This window comes from Vulpes lagopus, chromosome 2, assembly GCF_018345385.1.
Source record: "Vulpes lagopus strain Blue_001 chromosome 2, ASM1834538v1, whole genome shotgun sequence".
Lineage (NCBI taxonomy): Eukaryota > Metazoa > Chordata > Mammalia > Carnivora > Canidae > Vulpes > Vulpes lagopus.
Genome location: NC_054825.1, coordinates 26,306,986 through 26,327,101, shown reverse-complemented (window position 1 = coordinate 26,327,101; position 20,116 = coordinate 26,306,986). Strand labels below are relative to the sequence as shown.

General features: G+C 46.7%; 1 protein-coding gene across 1 annotated transcript; it reads right to left on the bottom strand.

Annotated features, from left to right (window-relative positions):
- Positions 1 to 810: 810 nt before the first annotated feature.
- ACTR1A (actin related protein 1A) lies at positions 811 to 18,622 on the bottom strand. Its single transcript, XM_041743309.1, has 11 exons — positions 18,493 to 18,622; positions 9,252 to 9,316; positions 8,471 to 8,546; positions 7,589 to 7,714; positions 6,720 to 6,844; positions 5,205 to 5,421; positions 4,387 to 4,479; positions 3,596 to 3,770; positions 3,430 to 3,491; positions 2,772 to 2,812; positions 811 to 2,620 (listed from the first exon to the last, which is right to left on the bottom strand). Exons 1-11 carry the CDS (start codon positions 18,538 to 18,540, stop codon positions 2,518 to 2,520), a joined length of 1,131 nt encoding a protein of 376 aa, XP_041599243.1. The 5' UTR covers positions 18,541 to 18,622; the 3' UTR covers positions 811 to 2,517.
- Positions 18,623 to 20,116: the final 1,494 nt, after the last annotated feature.

Here is a 20,116-nt window from a genome sequence, read left to right as displayed (position 1 = left end):
AGTTCTTTGTTGCAAATATTTAGGGCAGCATCCTTGGCTTCTGCCTAGAGACCAGTAGCTTCTCCCTACCAGGTGTGACAACCAAATGTCCCCAGACATTGGCAGATGTGTCCCCCTTGATTGGGAACTACTGCTCAAGGCCAGGTTTTTGTGGGTATGTGTAGTGGCTAAAAATTTAGGCTCTAGAGCTATACTGCCTGGGTTCAAGTCTTAGCAAATAGAGGGCAGAGCTTTGGGAAATTACATCATCTTTCTGTGGCTCTCTTTCTTCTTCTGCAAATGGATAATAAAAATACCCATTTTGTAGGGTTGATAGGAGGATCAAATAGGTTAACATTTGCAAAATGCCTGGCAATTCCTCCCCCCACCCCAAGTATACAGGTTGGTTTTTTTTTTTTTTTTTTTTTTTTTTAGTATACAGGTTTAAAATGGAGAACTGAGTAGTCAGAAAATGAGTGTGGGCCCCAGGAACCACCATTTTATTAATAAGCTCCTGAGTTTCTTATCCATGTGGAAATTTTGACTTCAGGGATGTCAGGAGGTGCTCCCCTCATTCAAAGTGGTCTCACTCATGGTATGTGCAGGGCTGGAACCCTTAGTACCTGAAGCAGGGCTCTGGCATGAGCAGCATCTTCTCTCTATCTACTTGACAGGCTGGGACTTAAGCTAAGGGCTGGATAAGTCTGGCTGGTCCAAGCGTGCCCTCTAGAGGACAGATAAGGCCCATCACCGCCTCAGATTGCGCACTTGCAGCTCCTCTCTTCCCATGCAGCTCCCTTTCTCATGCAGCACCAGAGGAAGAGGCCCAGCTGACTTGTCTATTGGAAGGACTTTATTTAAGTACACTGGGCCCCACCAGGCAACGTGGTTTGTGCAAGGGACAGGCTTGGGCTAAGAGAAGGGAGGTGAGCTGGTTAAGCACACTGCAGTCCACGGGTCGCCACATCGCTTTCACACACACCTGCTGCTGCGGCCCATACCTGGCAGGGCCTTTGGTCGTTGGACGGCATGGGGGAGAATGCTGCCCGGAATCTGGTATCGGGCAGGTATTGGGTGTCACAGGTGAGGGTGCGGGTGAAGATCTGCTAGCCCCAGCTTTGCACCATCTGGGCTAAAAAGCCTTTGGACACTGCTAGGCCAGCCTGGTCTAGGGTAGGCACCTGGCCCCACTGGATCAGGGGAGATAAGCATGTCAGCTTCTGGCACTCTGGTTCAGCCCCCTCTCTCCTTTACCAGACAAGTCCAAAGTTAAGAATGGCACAAATCAGTACAGTGGGCGCCTTGTCACCTCTACAACCTAGCCCCCCTGGGGCAGCTAGAGTGGGAAAAGGCAACCTGGTTAATTGCAGCTCTTTCTCCAGTCCTAAGGGGGCTGGATTCCCATTACCCCTCCTTTGCTAGAGGCCTCTGCCAAACAGTGATTCCTACTTCCTGTTTCAGAAAATGCAACCGGCAACCAGCCTGTTGATTCCAGGGCAGTGAACAAATGGAAGAGGAAATAAGAAAGAGGCTGGTGGTAGTGACTTTGAATGTAGCCTTTGCTCCTAAATAGCCCTGTGGCCTATGGATACGGTCAGTTCACCACTAGCAGGGAGTGGCAGGGCCTTGGACGCTATGCTAAACTGAGGTTCTGTAAACATTAGTGTGAACAAGGTGACTGGTGGGCAGGAGGCAATGAGCTCCCTCTCCAGTCCCATACTGAACAAACACTTTAATAAATAAAACTGTTTGAAGATGGCATTGCCCAAGGATGTATGAAAAGCAAGTAACAGGGCCTGGGGCCAACAGGCTCCCGAAACTCTTCTGAGACCCCCTGGACAGGGGGTGGGGGCTGGAGCATTCACTCTGCCACCAATGAGAAGTAGCACTACTTCTGCCTCTTCAAATGCCCAGTGTGGTCCTGGTCCCCAGATGAGGCTGAGGGCCCCCTGCCATCTCCTGACCCCAGAGTCTCAGTAATAGTTCCCGCAGTGCTCTTCCAGCCTCCCAAACCCAAACTGCAACAAAACCAGACAGAACTCAACCTCGGCCCTAGTCCTCAGTCCATGATTAATTGGCATTGAGAGCAGGACGAGCACAGAGGCAGTGGCTGCCTTGGGCCTCAGGGCACCCTGGGGGTGGGATGGGGTGGGGCTAGCCCAGCCTAGGATGGGCAGCAGCAAATCTCCCGGGATTTACCCTCTCTGTCTCCCTATGGTAGTAAACATAGTCCCACACAGCCAGACGAAGGCCCAGCTGACGAAGGAGTGGAGCTCTCTGCCAGCGCTCTTCCCTGTCAGGAGCCAGGTAGTGGTCAACCCCAGGCCTCAGGCCGTTGCCATCATGGGTAGTTCATCGTCCTTTCTGGGCCCTGGGATCCCTGGGCCACACGGCACTCGCATATGCGCACACATTCGTACCCACACACCCACACACACAATCACACACACAGGCAGTTCCTCGCAAACACTCCGACTCAAGAAAGCGAGTTTTAAAGTGGAGTTAACTTCAGAGAGAGGTGAAGACGATGTCTCAACATTAGAAGGTTTTCCTGTGGATAGATCGGGCACCGTCTTCCTCATATTCCTTCTTGGAGACCCACATCTTCTTAAAGGTGTCCAGGGAGGCGAGGATGGAGCCCCTGGAGTGGAGGGAATCCCAAGGAATGTTGTGAGAGGGACAGTGGGTATTCGTGGAGCAGACAAGGCTTTGCTTTGAAGGGATGGGGTGGTGAGGGGGTTAACAATGCCTTCACTTCCTGTTCTGCTCTTATTCCCAGGAGAACTACTCACCCAATCCATGTGGAATACAGTCTCTCCTGAGGTGCGGATATCTGAAAGGGTGGGTGGAAAGAGGACTCTGAGACTTTCATCCTCCCTGCCCCTTTCCCATCCAATGCTCATCTTTATGACCAATTCCAATGCCCAAGGCAGTGGACGCATTTTACACAATAAGCTTTCAGTTATGTCCCTGCTGGACCCTGTGGCCTCTCTGGGGGTACTGTGGCCAGCCTGACACTCATCTGGAGAACTTGCAGGTTTCCAGCAGCCCTAAGTACCTACAGCTGTCACGGAAGCTGGGGCTATCAGGGGACAAGATTCAGCTCTGCTGGGGGCCAGTGGGAAGCAGACCCCATGGCAGTAATCACTCTTTCATTTGGCTCCCCTCAGCAGGAACTTAGATGCTGGAGTTAGTCATAGGGGAGCACCAGGAGCCAATCTGTCCGTGTTTGCTTCTCCGAAAGACCGCACGTGGGGCCCTCAGCCTAGCACCCTGCCACATCAGGGTGTCAGAACTGGCCCCTTCTGTTGGGAGGGAGAAGGAAAATGGGTTCTCCCCTTTGGCAGACCTCAAGGTCAACATGAAAGCTGGGAGCTGTCTAGCTTTGGACGGAGTGGAGCCCGGTTCCATGCAGCCCCAGCCCCAGCCCAGCCCCCACCATGCTCCTACCCTGATCTTCACATCTTTCGGAGCCAGTTTCTTCACTTCACTCAGTAGTCTGTCACCAAAACCTGAATGGGCAGGAAAGGAGAATGTCAAGTCAATTCTCTAGGCGGCTGGGCCCAGCAAGATCTGTAGACTTCCTTGGAGATGGGCCCTGAGAGCTAAGACCAACCTTTGAATAAGGTGGAGCCTCCCGAGAGGACAATGTTAGAGAAAAGTGTGCGCCGCAGGTCCATGTCCGACTTCTGGATGGCAAACACCAGCACCTCGTGGATACCCTCACTCTCCTCTCCAATCAGGTCTGGCCTGAATAGCAGCTCAGGTGCCCGGAATCGGGAAGGACCAATCTGCAGGGTGGAGGGTAAACTCAGGAGGCTGGACCCTGGGCTGACGTCACTTTGGGAATGAGAATGGAAGAGGCCCCTCTGTCCATCTGTTAGTAACCAGGTGGCTATGAAGGCCAGACTCAGGGAAGACCTCGTATGTCAAGGGCCTCAAAACACCAAGATAAGGCTCTTGGGAACAAACAGGAAACAAAAGGGGACAGAGAGAGCTCCCAGGCAACTACATTTAATCCTAGCTCTGGCACTTTCCAGCCAAGAGATCTTTGGCATCAATACATGGGTTTGTTCATTCATGGAAATTTCTTCCTATTAATGGAGGTCCAGGAAGAGGGAGCTCACCCTATACTGTGCCCAAGTGATAATGAACAGCACTAACCACCCTCTTCCAAGCCCCATCCTGACCTAGGAAAATGCCTCCAGTGCTGCCTCTCCTCCACACAGGAGAAGTAAAGTTCCTGACGCCTTGCTCTGCAGGAGAGAATGCTGTTCAAGAGCTCCAGTGCTCCAGGCAGAGGGTGTAAAAGGGCGGGTGCATATGACTCCGGCCTCCCCCGGGGAGTTCTGTTTGGGCCCAGAACTTCTGGGGGTCCCGGGGGACTGAAGGGAGATCCAGGCCTACCTCAATGGTGCTGCCGTCAGGCAGGTAGTACTGAGCCTTCTCCGTCTCTAGAGTCTCATCCTTCTGTGGGTTTATGGACAGGTAGCAGGCTCTCTGCAGAACCGAGTAAGAGTCAGGCAGGCAGGAAACCTAGGCCTACCTGCTCAAAGTCCCAGGGCAGTGATGTGCTGCTGCAGAAATCTGCCCATCCACAGTGACTGCCCTAAAGGTCCACAGAGCTGCTGCCCTGGAACATGGCAGGGTGGTCTCTGTTGGCCTTCACTGGGTGGCATTTAGGAGTTCCTAGCTGCTCCAGCTTCCTTGTGGGCAGGCATGGAAACTGGCTTTCTGGGGAGCTGGGTCTGAGACCACAACCTAATTTTAGTCCAGACTTAGGCTTCTTTACCCTTCTACTACTCATGGTTCTGGGTCCCTTCTACACAGCTGAGGTTTCCCTGGATCCATGGGTGGCAGGAGGATCTAGTTTACTTAAAAGAAAACTGTTGTCTGACTTCTTTGAGGATGTAAAAGAATATATGTAATTTACACATAAAGCATAAAATCATAATGAACAACCCTGTACCCATCATCCAGCTTAAGAAATAGCAGCAGCTCCCTTTCCCCCACAAGATGGCAGCACTTGGGGACAGTGACTATCTGGGGGGAGAGGGGAGCTGCTGGGATCACAGGGCAGCCAGGAGGCCTGGCTGGGAAGAACAGAGCCTGACCAGAGACCCCTAGAACAGGAGCTTCACCTCTCTTCACTCTAGGTCACAGAGGTCCCCACTGCCCCGTTCCCATTCTCCATCCTATCCCTGGGCGCACAGGGCAGCACTCACTTCTTTTATAGCCTTGACGATCTCAAACTCGGATGATGAGTGGAAATCATAGCCTTCCTTCCGCAGGTAGAGGCGAAGGAAGCGTGAGACATCTCGGCCAGCGATGTCGATGCGCATGATTGAGTGGGGCATGGCAAAGCCCTCATAAATGGGCACAGCATGTGTGACACCATCCCCAGAATCCAGCACCACACCTGTGGTCCTGCCTGTGGCATAACTGAAGCACAGAGGGCAAACTGTCACTAACCCCTGCCTCTTCACTCTGGGAAGAAACTCACTTTTTTTTTTTTTTTTTTTAAGAGTTCAAAGTCAGCTAAACTGAAGCTGAGGCCTGCCTTTCTCTAGTGACTTTAGTACTAGATACAGGACTGAGGAAGCCTGAGCATAAGCAAGCCTGAAAAACCTGGATACAAGAAGTTGAGCCTCTCTGAGCCCCTCCCTCTTCCAGTAGAGTGAGGGGCCTTCCCACCTCTGGCTTCTGACTGCTTCAGGGACCCTGCCTGTGGGCCAGTTTTTAGTTTCCGGACAAGAGGAGATAATTCAAATGCTCCCAGCGGCCAGGCAGGAAAGGTAAATGAGCCAAAGAAAATAAGAATATTTTCACTTCCACAAAAAAGTCTTTCTCCCCACATGGCCTCCTACGTCCTCGGGTGTTTTCTTTGTTTTTGTTTTCTCTTTTGGTAAAGACAAGGGTATAGACATCTATTTCCGTGCTATGAGGGGAAAAACCCATGATATTTAACGAATAGCAACTGACACTGCCTTGTGCGGGGAGGACAACAGGGAACAGAGCAGGCTGTAGCGGTCAGGCTTGTGAACTCTATCAGAAGTGGGAGCGGCTACTTCAGCTCCAGCTGATGTTTGTCCTATAGGAATGCACAACTAGCATTGCCAGATCATCCTGGCTTTTTTTTTTTTTTTCCCTGAAAGGCCAGAAGTTTGGATTTTGATAGAAAATCTGCTCCCTGCCCCCCCCCCCCAACAAGTGTAGGCTCCATGCCTAATGTGGGGCTTGAACTCACGATCCTGAGATCAAGGGTCACATGTCCTACTGACTGAGCTAGCCAGGCACCTGGAAAGCTCCTAAATGAAATGCTCACAATTTTTTTAATGGGGTCAAACACATCCTATCTGCAGGTCACCACTGTAAAATCTTGGCCTTATACCTAACCCTGGGGTGAGGCAGGCTGGGAGCATGATGGATAATAGGGGCGTGAGAGTACAGGCACCACGTGATAAGGTTTTCATCACAGCTCTGTCACCAGCCTGGCATAATGTCCGCAGCAGCAGACGCTGGATGAACATATGAATACATTGCAGGGACCCTCAGGAAGAGCTGTAGCTGCGTGTGGCCTTCCCAGCACACAGAGTAGAGAGCCCTGGGTGCCAAGCCACCGAGACAAACAAGAGAATTGAGACCGGGAGATATTTTCAATACTCCCTTTCCCACCTGCAGGAGAGGCACCTGCAGTCATCCCTCAAGGAGCCAGGCTAGCCAACCTGGCAGCTACTCACAGGCTGAGCACAGCTTGCATGGAGATGAAAAGGGCTGGGACATTGAAGGTCTCGAAGAAAACTTCAGCTGCTCGTTCACGGTTTTTCCGTGGATTTAAAGGCGCCTCCGTCAGGAGCACAGGATGCTGGTGAAAGATGCCCAGAGGAAGGTGAGACCCCCACCCCTCATCAGCATTGGGGTCATCAGGGCAAGGTGAGACCCCCACCCCTCATCAGGGCAAGGTGAAACCCACACCCCTCATCAGCATTGGGGCAGAAGCCCCTGTATGCTGGGCTAGAGAGCTCAGGGGACCTTTGTGAGGCTCCCTCCAGAAAAGGCCAAGCTGGGTCTGACATCTACCCCTTGGCATAAGCCAGTTTTTCAACCTCCCAAATTCACGCCCCCTTTAAAAGTCTCATTCTCTCTTTGCCTCTGCCCCCTTCCTCCCCTCCTGGTCCTCCAAGATTCTTACATGGGTCCCTGCATTTACTATAATATTTCTAACTGTCCAGATTTTGCTAAACTCTAAATTTGTAATTCTTATGATAATGTTTAGTATTCACCTTTCTTTGTTTTTCTGCATTGAGTGTTACTTCCTTAGAAGTTGGAGTATAAGCTGAAAGACATGGGTTTGAAACCCAGCTCTCCCACTTTATTCCCTAGTGATCTTGGAAAAGACTGCTTGGCTCCCCTGAGCTTCTTTCTGTTCCCTTGTTTGTAAAATGGAGATAATACTACCTGTATGCTATAGGACTGGTGTGCAGATTAAATGCAGACCTGTCTGAAGAGCACATGGCCTGTAAGAATCAAACACTCCTGGCAATTATCATCCTGTTCCTCCTCTCACCTCGGGGAGCAACTCTGCACACCCTGTTCATGGGACCCTCACCTCCTCTGAGAAAGTCTGCAGCTGGTCCTTAGAATAGACATACTGCCAGATGCGCTCCATGTCGTTCCAGTCCTTGACAATGCCGTGCTCCATGGGGTAGCGGATGGAAAGCAGCCCTCGGTGTTCCTGGGGGCAGAGAGCAGAACTTACAGCAGCAGCCAGCCTTTCAGCCAGGTGGCCCAGAGGGCCCCGCTCCTCTAGGACTGGGAGCTCCCACTGCATAGTCCTCACCCAGGGCTAAAGATAGGCTCTCATATGCCAAGTCTCTAAACTATAAGCTGCAAACTGTTATCACTGCCCAATCAGCTGGCAAAGCAGAGGCCTTCCGCATTTCCATGGGGCCTCAGTGCCCTAACAGCCAGTGACAGGAGGCACCCTCCTCACTGCCTAACCCCAGGACACAATCTCCTGGCTCTCACCTCTGAGCTTCAGCACTTGCAGCCTAGGTTGGCAACAATGATTCTGTTGGTCCACTTCTGGAAGCTGCCCTAGGGCTCCGGCAAACTGTGCTAATTAACTCATCCCCAGGGCATACCAGCTGGGATTTCCCCCTGACTCTCTTTTGCCAAAAAAAATAACCAAGCTAGTCAATTTGATCACTGGCAAGGTAGTGACAGAATACAGAAGGAAAGCAAAAACCCTGCTGTCTAGACTGGTCTCTGTTTCCCAAAGTGGGGTTCCAGATATTTCCTCCTTAAAACCAGAGGTTGCTCCTGGGAGAAGTGAACCAACTAGACCTAGGATGAGGGGACCCAAGGGGATATTTTAAGAGGAAACTGTTCCTTTTACTCATGGCTGTCCCACTGTTGGGGCATTGCCCATGTGGGGAATAATGAAGGTCCTCTGCTGTCTTGAGGCTTCTTCAGTAGGACTGGGAATCACCTCAGCTTTGGGGCCAATGAAGATGTCGCCTTCAAGGGCTCCAGCCATGACGCGAACATGTTTGGGTCTGCCCACACTACGAGAGAGAGCAGGAGGACAAGCACTTTTCATTTCGTGACAGAACATGGAAGGATGTACAGACGTGCATGCTTACATGGGAAGAAACTGTGATTATCTTTGAGGAGTGAGGTTATAGTTAATTTGGATTTTCTTCATTCTACTTTTCTCCATTTCCCACTTTCTATAATGAACATGTATTATTTTATTTGTATATTATTTTTATTTTTATGACCCAAATGAGATCCCTTTCTATCTAAAAGGCGGAGGGCTGACCTCCCATAACAAAGCTGATAAACCTCCCAATCTGCTTCTTTTTAAAAAAAAAAGATTTTATTTTGGGGAATCCCTGGGTGGCTTGGCAGTTTAGTGCCTGCCTTTGGCCCAGGGTGCAGTCCTGGGGTCCCAGGATCGAGTCCCGCGTCGGGCTCCCAGCATGGAGCCTGCTTCTCCCTCTGCCTGTGTCTCTGCCTATCTCTCTCTCTCTCTCTCTCTCTCTATGTCTATCATGAATGAATAAATAAAAATCTTAAAAAAAAAAAGATTTTATTTTTTTAAGTAAACATGGGGCTTGAACCTACAACCCTGAGATCAAGAGTCATATGCTTCACCAACTGGGGCTTGAACCCACAACCCTGAGATCAAGAGTCGCATGCTTCACCAACTGAGCCAGCCAGGTGCCCCATGCCTCCCAAGCTTCTGACTAAGCTACAGAATTACTTACTAGTTTGGAAAGCAGTATTTGGGAATCTGATCACCAGCAAAACCAGCTTTAATCACACCGGATCCCTGAGGAGAGAGAGGAGAGAGAGAAGTCAGAAGTATGAGAAAAACAAGACATGCATATCATACAATACATATAATATGGTTCCACTTTTACTTAAAAGAGACCTCATATCTGTCTATAATATGTCCATTTGCATGAGCATTTGTAGAGGGAATGCATGCCACCAGGAGGGAAGCGGGACTGGGCATGGTGAGGAGAACTTTCACTGTATGCTCAAAGTATTGATTTTTGGTATTCTTTGACTCATCTACGTTGAATATGCTTTACTTCTGGAATTGAAAATAATACTAATAAAGGGAAGAAAGAGAAAACTCGAGGGGAGAAAAGTACCTAGAAGCACCCACGCAGCCAAGTTTAGGAACATAACCAAGGTGGGAAGAACACGTGATTCTTTCTGTTAAACCACATGTGATGCTGTTAACTTACTATCCCAGTGCAGGCCTAAACACTCCCTGCCCTCTGGGGTCTCCATGACAGACTACCACAATGAACACTACTATGCTTGGAGCTGACTCTGATGAGGCATATATTGTCTGGTTCTTACTGCAGGGACAAACCTTTATGCTCTGTTTTACTCACTGGCCTCCTGATGGTAAAGAACAGGGAAGTTCTAAAGTAACACCTGAGAAGAGACCCAACATTACATCCTAATCCTGCTGCTCGAATCCTTGGTAAGTTAGGAATGGTGCCAGAAGAGAATCTGACTTCTCTATCAAAATCTCTGGTACCACATGGGGCCCATCCAAAGTAAATGGTGACTCTAGACACAGATACCAACTCTGTGTAGGAGAGATGTCAAGGCTTGATACTGCTTGCAGATATAGCCTGTTCTCTTCCTTCTTAACTCTTCTATTACCACACCCGATTTGCTCACCCATCTACCCTAACATGGTTTACAGCTGCACATGTAATAGGGGCAAGCCTTTTCCTGCTGCCTATTGACCACTTCTCTTGCGGTGGAGATTGATATTTCCAGAACCCACACAACAAGAAGTAAATACATCAGGAGATGCTAAATAGTTAAGGTTATCTTTGCACCAAAGGCTTTCCTGCAATATCTCTGGTTTCCTCTCTCTTAGTCTTGTTCTTTTACAGAAGAAGTGTGTTTGTGTGTGGGATGTGGTGGTTAGATAGGCTATCCTGGTGCCTGACTCTGGCAAGACAGAGGGAGGATGAAGTAGCTAAGGGATAGAGAATGTCAGTTCTCTAAGACAGCAGGAACCTCTGCCAGCAGAAAAGAGAGAAAACAGGAAACAATGTGCAAACTCATCGGCCTGGGCAGAATAGCAAGGAACCTGGAAAAGGTGCAGCTGTAAACTGAGCTGAGAGCCTGGGAAGGAGGGAGAACTATTACTGCAGCCTGGGGCTCTGGGACACAGGCATGGGCAGTGAAAACAGCACAGAGCACAGCACTGTACAGAACGCTGCGAACTTGTTGGCTCAAGCTTCCAGTAATTGCTCACTGCCTTCATCTGGGTGTGGTGATGCAACAGACTCACTGGACCTCAGGGCAGAGGGTAAAAATAAGAAAATTAAAGATGAGACTTGCATTTCAGATTCTAGATATTTTGAAGACATGATTTTCCTGGACATTTAATTTTGAGCTTACTAGCAAAATCAGACTAGTGTCGGAGTAGCAAGGCAAATTAAGATGTTAGGTTCATTTCTTCTTCCCTGTCCTTCCCAGCAAGAGAGTATTAGGACCCAGTTCTAATATCACTGCCTTCCTCCTGAAGAATAATCCCCTGCTGGAATTAATTACCCTTTTCCTATTATTTCACAAGATCACCATTACCTGTACCACTAGGTAGTCTGCATTTCATTCTATCTATTTGAATTTGTGGTTTCCATTTTTGTCTGTGTTCAGCCCAAGTTCCTCAGGCTCACAGATTTTATGTATCAGCAGTATCTGGCATTTGAGGGTACTCAAGAAAATGCTAACTGCCTAAAATTAAAACCAAGCTCAAGGGCAGCCCGGGTGGCTCAGTGGTTTAGTACCACCTTCAGTCCAGGGCCTAATCCTGGAGACCTGGGATCGAGTCCCATGTCAGGCTCCTTGAATGGAGCCTGCTTCTCCCTCTGTCTGTGTCTCTGCCTCTCTCTCTCTGTCTCTCTCTCTCTGTCTCTCATTAATAAATAAAAAATAAAAATAAAACCAAGCTCAAATGATTTGGCTGAAGCCTAAAGTATGGAACCTGAACAAGCAGCTAAAATGCCAGAAGCCTTGGGCAGAGGTGGTGCAAAAAAGGTGAAGGCAGCATCAGGAATGATGCACAAGGTGGAACCAGACCCAGCTTGTCCCTGTAATCCCACGAGCTGGCCAGCCCAGCAACTGGGTGTAGAATGAGTGGAGATAGGGGAGGCAGCTGAGTTGCTTCTATTCTGCTAAGACCACAACACCACAGATTATAAAAGGGCCCTGTCAATTTCTTTAATATTATTTGTCACTAGGAACTACCTACCTGGCATATGAGCTTCCACTCTCTTTGTTATTCACTCTGGCAAAGCCAAATAAACAAGTGCCTTCTAGAGACGCTTCTTGAAAAAGTAGTTTCATAATAAATATTTGATATATGAGGACTCAAGTCTGCTGCCAGGCACCAATGACTATTCTTTTTCTGAAGCAGGCAAACAGCGAATCCCTCAGCAAGGCTCTCCCAGTACCTGCTGACTCTGGGCCTGTGGCTTGCTGGCTCCAATTTTACCAGTGGGAAACGGATGCTGAGAGGTGGAGCCTCAGATTCCAGGACACTCTTGGTATATAATTTACCCACTTAAGGTGTATAATTCAATGGTTCTTAGTATATTCACACAGTTATACAACTGTGAATACATCATCCCCACACCATCATCACCATATACATCATCCCCACAATGAAATGTTAGAACTTCCTCATCATCCCAGAAACTGTACCCATTAGCATCACTTTCCATCCTACCTACTCTCTCCTGCCAAGCAGTTCTAGGCAACCACTAATCTACTTTCTGTCTCTGCAGACCACAAACTACTTTTATTTTTATTTATTTTTATTTTTTTAATTTTTTTTATTTACGACAGTCACAGATTGAGAGAGAGAGAGAGAGAGAGGCAGAGACACAGACAGAGAGAGAAGCAGGCTCCATGCACCGGGAGCCCGACGTGGGATTCGATCCCGAGTCTCCAGGATCGCGCCCTGGGCCAAAGGCAGGTGCCAAACCGCTGCGCCACCCAGGGATCCCCCACAAACTACTTTTACATTAACTTCCAACAGTTAAAAATTAGAGACTGCAAATAAAATTTAGTATTTCTGATTTCTCTTGAAACATCAGAAAATCTGGCAACACTGGGCCTGCATTCCTACGTGGGGGTAACTGGCTGGAAATGAAAAGCAGCTGGCCCTTTGGTCAAGCACACTCAGTGTACCTTCCAGACTCCTCATGCCTTCTTTAAGGCTACCCTCTTCGTCCCCCTTTTTATGTTCCTGCTTAGCTTCTGCAGGCACAGAGTTTAAGACTCCTATTTAAGGCATTCCCAGCAACTAATTCATGATGTTTCTCCTTCCACATGGAACCTGGTTTCTTTCTTACCCTCAGAGCACCTAGCCTGGTGTGAAGCACAACCTTGGCTCTCAAAATATACATAATTGAACAGTAAGCTATCTCTGTAGGTCACCTCCTCTTCATCCTTTTCAGCAAGCTAGGGATGGATTCTTGCTGAAATTGTACAACCAACAGGTCGAATATCAAATCACAAGTGACAGAGTTAAATAAATATATTGACTTCATTTCCTCAGCTAATTCTAGTGTCTCACTTAAGTGAATCAGGGATGCCTGGTGGCTCAGTTTAGTGTCCAACTCTTGATTTTGACTCAGGTTCTGATCTCAGGGTCATGAGACCTGAGCCTCCCAGTTCGGGCTCCCAGCTCAGCATGGAGTCTGCTTGAGATTCTCTCTCTCCCTCTGCCTCTGCCCCTCCCCCTCCTAATACTCACACCATCTCTCTCCCTAAATAAAATCTTAAAAAATCTTAAATCAACAGATCTCAAGAGCTGATGACAAATTGTAAAAAGAAAAAAAGAGAGATCATTTATGATATTTGAACATTGAATATTTGATGTTATTAAGGAATTATTAATTTTTTTAGATTTAATAATAGTTTCTTTTTTAAGATTTTATTTATTTGAGAGAGAAAATGTGTACGTGCCAGAGAGGGAGTATTAGCAGGAGCTAGGGGTGGGGAGGGGAAGAAAGGGCAGAGGGGAGGAATAAGCAGATACCCTGAGCAAGAAGCCCAACATGAGGCTCAATCCCAGAACCCTGGGATCATAACCTGAGCCAAAGACAGATGTTTAACCAACTGAGCCACCCAGGAGCCCTGATTATGTTTTTAAAAGAGGGTGAGAGAGGGTACCTGGCTAGCTCAGTCAGTAGAGCATGTGACTCTTGATCTCAGGGTTGTGAGTTCAAGCCCTACACTGAACACAGAGCTTACATAAAAAAAAATAAATAAATAAAGGAGCACCTGGGTGGCTCAGTCAGTTAAGCGTCAGATTCTTGATTTTGGTTCAGGTCATGATCTCAGGGTCATGAGTGAGCCCCATGTTGGGCTCTGCACTGGTGAAGTCTGCTTGAGATTCTCTCTCTTCAGGAAGCCTGGGTGGCTCAGTGGTTAAGCATCTGCCTTTGGCTCAGGGTGTGATCCTGGAGGCCCGGGATGGAGTCCCACATCAGTCTCCCTGCATGGAGCCTGCTTCTCCCTCTGCCTATGTCTCTGCCTCTTTCTCTCTGTGTCTCTCATGAATTAAAAAAAAAAAAAAAAAAAGATTCTCTCTCTCCCTCTGCCCTTCCCCAGGCTATGTACCCTCTGCTCTTCCCCCTGCTATGTAATCTTTTTTTTCTCTCTCTCTCAAATAATCTCATTAAAATTTATTTAAGATTTTTAAAATTTATTTGACAGAGAGAGAGAGAGCACACTAGCAGGGGGAGATGGAGAAGCAGGTTCCCCACTGAGTAGGGAGTCCGACATGGGGCTCAATCCCAGGGCCCTGGGATCATGCTCTGTGCTACCCAAGTGTCTCTCAAATAAATCTTTAAAAACAAAACAAAACAAAACAAAACCCTACATAGTATGGGAGAGGAAAGTAGGTGGGAATGCAGTTAAAAAAGATTAGCCAGGAGTTGATAACTGTTACAGCTAGGTGATGACTATGTGGATATTTGTTATACTATTCCTCTCCTTTTGTTTATGTTTGACATTTTCCATAACAAAAAGAAATTGGGGTGCCTGTATGGTGCCTCTGACTCTTGGTTTCGGCTCAGATCATCATCTCAGGGTCGTGAGAGCGAGGCCCACCACTGGCTCTGTGCTCAGCTTGGAGTTAGTCTGCTTGGGTTTCTCTCTTTTTTCCTTCTGTCCCTCCCCCCATGCATGTGCTCTCTCTTTCACAAAGAGAAAAAAAAAAAAGGAAGAAAAACTGGCAAATGATAAAATGATAGCACTTTAGTAAAAACTCAAAACACAAATACCATGCACACACTATAAAATATCTGTGTTTACAAAATCATGGATGGAAAGGACACATCAATTTATGGTGATAGTTTGTTTCTGAGGTTACTTCTGGGACAGAAAGTACAGGATTGTGGAGGGGCACAAAGAAGCTTCAATTGTATTTGTCATGTTTATTTCCTAAAAAGAATTCTGAAGCAAACATGACAATTGTTAACATTTAGTAAATGTGGGTGGTAGACACATGCTATGCGGGTGCTTGTTACATACTTCTCTGAAATTTTCTGTGTTTTTTAAAAAGATGGGTCTGAAGAAGTATAACAGCCCCCCAAAACAGTGAAACTTAGTTTATTGATGAACTTGAAAAGATCTGATACTATTCCTGCATTTAGGCCCAAATAGTCAAAAAGACAGTTTTAAGATTGACCAGAACACTGATCCATTTTATTTTTCTTTCTTTTTTTTAAAGAAGTTTTTTAAAAATTTATTCACGAGAGACAGAGAGAATGAGAGAGAGGCAGGCAGAGGGAGAAGCAGGTTCCATGTAGGGAGCCTGATGTGGGACTCGATCCCAGGTCTTCAGGATCATACCTTGAGCCAAAAGTAGCTGCTAAACCTAATTTTAGGACAGAGCTCAACCTTTGAGATCTCAGCAAAGATTTAAGCTTCAGAAGAAACACAGTTTTCTTTCTTTCTTTCTTTTTTATTTTGAAACATAGTTTCCTAATGAAAGTATGGTAGTCCTCAAAATGCGGCCTGGGAGCTGCCCTCATCTTAATGACATACCTTTGCGAAGAATGACTTGTGTTTAGTTTTTAAAAATACCTATCACTTTATTGTTGTCATATAAATGCATGCATTATAAAGTGCATGCATGTGCACCTTACCTTCTATTTCCCTCATGAGAATTTTCTCATGAATTGGTTTGGTGCCAGAATAGGAAGAAAGGAGTAGTTAACAATTATTTTAAGACTGGGAAAGACTGCAAACTGCTAATGAGGCTCTTCCCTCTTTCCCCTGCTTTCTTTGTTCTTGCTTTCCTTTAAAAAATATTTATTTATTTATTAGAGAGCAAGAGTGTGTGTGAGTAGTGGAGGGGCAGAGGGAGGGAGAGAGAGAACCTTAAGCAGACTCTTCCCCTGAGTGCAAAGCCTGAGTAGGGCCTGGATCTCACAATTCTGACATCACTACCTGAGCTGAAATCAAGTCTGGTGCTCCTCTCCTTTCTTTTAATTATACTCTCCTTTGCCCAGAAATAAAGTTGTAACAATGTACTAAGCTATGGAGCAATTAAATCTGCTGGATATACATTATTCTCATAATATGAAGTTGGCTCAAATATTTCAAATTATTTTTCCTATTCATCTTTTATTTTGAAAAAACAAACAACTCTCTAAATGTCAAACAGCAAGAACTACCTGAGGTCCCAGATCTAAAAATGTGGCAGATGCTCAGAATTGGGAGAATTCCTCCTACTTCACCTTTTGGCAGAATTACTGGCATAATAAAAGAAATGTTTTCCTAGAGAAAATAAACAAATCAATTCTTTAAATCCTAAGCTGAAGATGCACCACTACACGGATGCATTTCAAATACACTATGGAGAAAGAAAGGAGAAACTAAAAAGCATTAGCTTAACTGACATAAAGAAAATGGCTGGAGATGGAACTCCTGTCCAACAATTTCAGAATCAAAGAATCTAATGGGATGGACAGACTGCTCCTTATGCATTGCTAAGGAAAATAGGAAATTTTTAATTTCTATTTTTTCCTTTTTAAAATTAAGAAATGCAGACGAAGTACATACAAACTGGCTGAAGATAGAAAGTGTTCTCTGAAAATGGAATCAAGAACAAGGAGCCCTACTCAGCACTCTGTAGTTACTAACTAGGGGATTCTCCCCACTTCAGCCCTTTCCTTATTTAGGGACATCTTTGTTACTGTGATAATTGGTCACTCATCCACCCACCCATCAATCCAATGAAAAAACAATTATTGAGCACATAATGGTGCCAAGCCCTAGGTGCTATATTTATGGAGGAAGGTGGGAAGGGGAGAGCAATAAAAAATGAAAGAATGTCATCCTTCCGCCCCAGCATTTAACAGTCCAGGGAGGAAGACAAAACGAAACAAAACAAAACAAAACAAAACAAAACAAAACAAAAATTCCTCCCCCCAAATAAAATGTGTCATTTGAGCTCATCCTCCTGCTTTTCAAGGCAGAAACTATACTTCTGGAAAGAAGGAAAGCTAACAACAAAAAAGCACCTTTCTTTGGAAAAAAAGTGAGAAAGTTGGAACCCAACCTCAATTTGAGTCTTGGCTCCTCAATTTCTAAGACAAGTGGCTTGAATACTCTTGTTTAACCTAAGTTTCACCTTCCTGCATAAACGCGGGACAGTCATTCTTATCTACCTACAAGAGCGCTTGAACGAGATGATGCAAACGAAGGCACCTTGTAACAAGCCTAAGGTCCCAAGGGCTGAATCAACAGAATGAATCCGACAGCTGAGGGCAGACAGAACTGACAGTTTTGCCTCAATAGAGGGACCCAGAAGGCACCAACCAATCTTGGCGGGACGAGCCCTTTGAGTGGAAGATAGAAATGCAGTTGTTTTACAATAGTCACCCTCCGCCCCAAATAAGAGCGGGTATTTAGATTCTTTCCTTTGTCACTATAAATGCATTTGCGTCTTGCCTACTAGCAAGAGGAATAGCGGATAAAGCACTGGATTTAGGTCACCTCTACCGTGTGACCTTGGGCTCACTTCACCTCTTCGTGCTTCAGTGTTTTTTCCCCCCCTTTATAAAACGAGGACCAAACTTCCTGCCTTAACTATCCACCTAATTTTTGTGAGGACTCAATTCGAGTGTACATGACCCCCCCGCCCCCCTCGTCAGCGCTTGAGCGCCTGGCAAATAGGTTTAATATTTTTCCCCAGCTGTTAGGCGTTCCCAAAAGGATGGTACTTCCCTGCTTGCTTGGTCACTCTCTTTTCTTCTGGATCTTTATTAACATTGTTAATTTATAATCAGAGAAATAACTAAAATCCTATGGCAATTTCTGGCACCAGATTCCCGAGCCCCACCCATAGACACCACCAAGCCGCCTATCGGGCTGGGGACCGAAGGAAACTTAGCCCTTCTCCACCCGAGGGCGGGCCCCAGCCCGTCAGGCCTCTCCACTGACTGTGGAGCTCCCGAAGCCAATCCCCGCAGCTCTCGCACACCTGCCCACCCCTCAGATAGAGGAAACACTATGGCGGCCCGGAAGAACGGCAGGGGCGCAAGCCAATCACTACGGAGGGCTGCCCTCATCCGGCAAGGCCCAGAGGCGGGGTCATCGGTCAAGACGGACAGCCGGGGCAACCAATAGAATTATTGGAAACTGGGGAGGGGGCGGACGCCGGGCGCTCACAGAGCTGTTAAGGCCCCTCGAGGCAGGGGCCAAGGACCCAGCTCGGACTACAGCCCTTCCCTTTATCCATCCCAAAGTTCTCCATCCCATGGTTGCTGGCCAGCCGCCCTGGCCTGCGGACTACGGGTGAGGGGAGGACGAAGGCGGCGGCGGCTAAACCCGCCTGACAGGCTGGGCCAGTGACAAAGAGCCGGTGGCTCAGGCCGAAACTCGGGAAGCGATCCCTTTGGGAAAGAGAGCATAAACCCTTTTAAAGATAGGAAAGACGCAACTCACGTTGTCTATCACGACAGGCTGGTTGGCGATCACATCGTAGGATTCCATGGCAGAAGAATCTCTCCTTCCGAGGAAGGAACTGCCAGCCGGGTCCGCCGCTAGCGCCACTGACACGCATGCGCAGTCTAGCCGCCGGCACAGGGCGTCCAGGGAGCGGCCCGACCTCGCCTCCAAAGAACTACAACCCCCAGCATGCTTTGCACCTGAGATTAACGCTCCTGGCCGCTTCAGAGCCCCGCCTAATTTAAGAGGAGGGCGTCACGTTGAAAACATAGTACCCTGGGCTTTGTAGTATCCGTAGATGAATGGACCGGGACGCAGATTGACGGCAGTAATGCATGCCTGGATCTGTAGTTCCTTTGAAGCGATTCGCAGTGCATGTTGAAGTATGTAGTCTCTTTGAGTGCTTATCTGTAGTTGTTTTGATTGGCCAGTATTTCGTGGATGTTTAAATTTTTCAGATCAGTCCTGCCACCACTTCCCCTGGATAGTATAAAGTTGCTGTGGTTTTATTTGGGTATGACATTAATAAACATTTATCAGCATCAAACTCTAATAAAGGAAAATTTAATACCCACTCACAAACATACACATACACACACGGAAGGAGGACATACATTCAGAACAAAAAAATAAATTTTATAAAATTTGCTTTTCGGGAAAAAAAAAACCAGCACATTTTGGTTCTTTTCGCATTTTTTCCTGGGTTGGTATAAACTTTGCAACAGGCCAACATCGGTCTGAAGACTGGCATTTGGGTACAGGTGATCTTTTGATCACTAAAAAACATCGTTTATTTAATAGCTTCAGGAACTGCTTTATTATCTCTTATTTTCATGGAAAGTTACAATTGACATTGATAAATGAGAAAATGGAGGTGAGGAGAAGTTATGTGTCACTGCTTTCAAATGAGCCCAGTGCATCTTTCTCTAGATTATGCAATCCCTCCCGTTCAAATAGTGGAGACCCTTTAGTCAATAGCACTGGTAATTAGGACTTCCTTTTATTCCTTTCTCTTGGAATTATTTATTGTACCCTGGAAAATAATTCTCAACTAGGTGGCTTAGGAATTAAAAATTCTCCCAGGGGTGGCTGGCTCGCTAAATCGGTAGAACACATGGCTCTTGATCTGGGGGGTTGTAACTTCGAGCCCCACATTGGATGTAGAGATTACTTAAAATAACAAAAAATTCTCCCAGTTACAGAAAGCCAATGGTAATGGGAAAGAGCAGGTCTATAGTAGATAATGAATATTGATGTTCCTCAAGGCAATCTGCATAAAACAGAACAAAGAAGAGATTGTCATCACTAAAAGCATTTATTTTAAAAATTACCAAGTCTTGGGGTGCCTGGTGACTCAGTAGGTTAAGTGTCTGCCTTGAGCTCTGATCATGATCTCTGGATCCTGGGATCCAGCAGTAGGGAGTCTGCTTCTTCCTCTCCCTCTGCCTCTCTCCCCCACTGTTCTCTCTCTCTCTTTCAAATAAATAAAATCTTAAAAAAAAATAAGGACAAAAAATTACCAAGTTTTAAAAACTAGTCTTAGTCTACCTAACTCTTCCTACTTTTTAATTTTTTTTAAAGATTCTATTTATTTATTCATAGAGACACACACAGAGAGAGG

Bases quoted from the DNA above. Each gene is read 5' to 3' on its own strand.
- ACTR1A (XM_041743309.1), bottom strand. From the start codon at position 18,540: ATGGAATCCTACGATGTGATCGCCAACCAGCCTGTCGTGATAGACAAC. The intron at 8,547-9,251 runs GTAAGTAATTCT...TCTCTCTCGTAG, and splicing joins AAATACTGCTTTCCAAACTA to TGTGGGCAGACCCAAACATG. The intron at 3,492-3,595 runs GTTGGTCTTAGC...CTGCCCATTCAG, and splicing joins AGGCTCCACCTTATTCAAAG to GTTTTGGTGACAGACTACTG.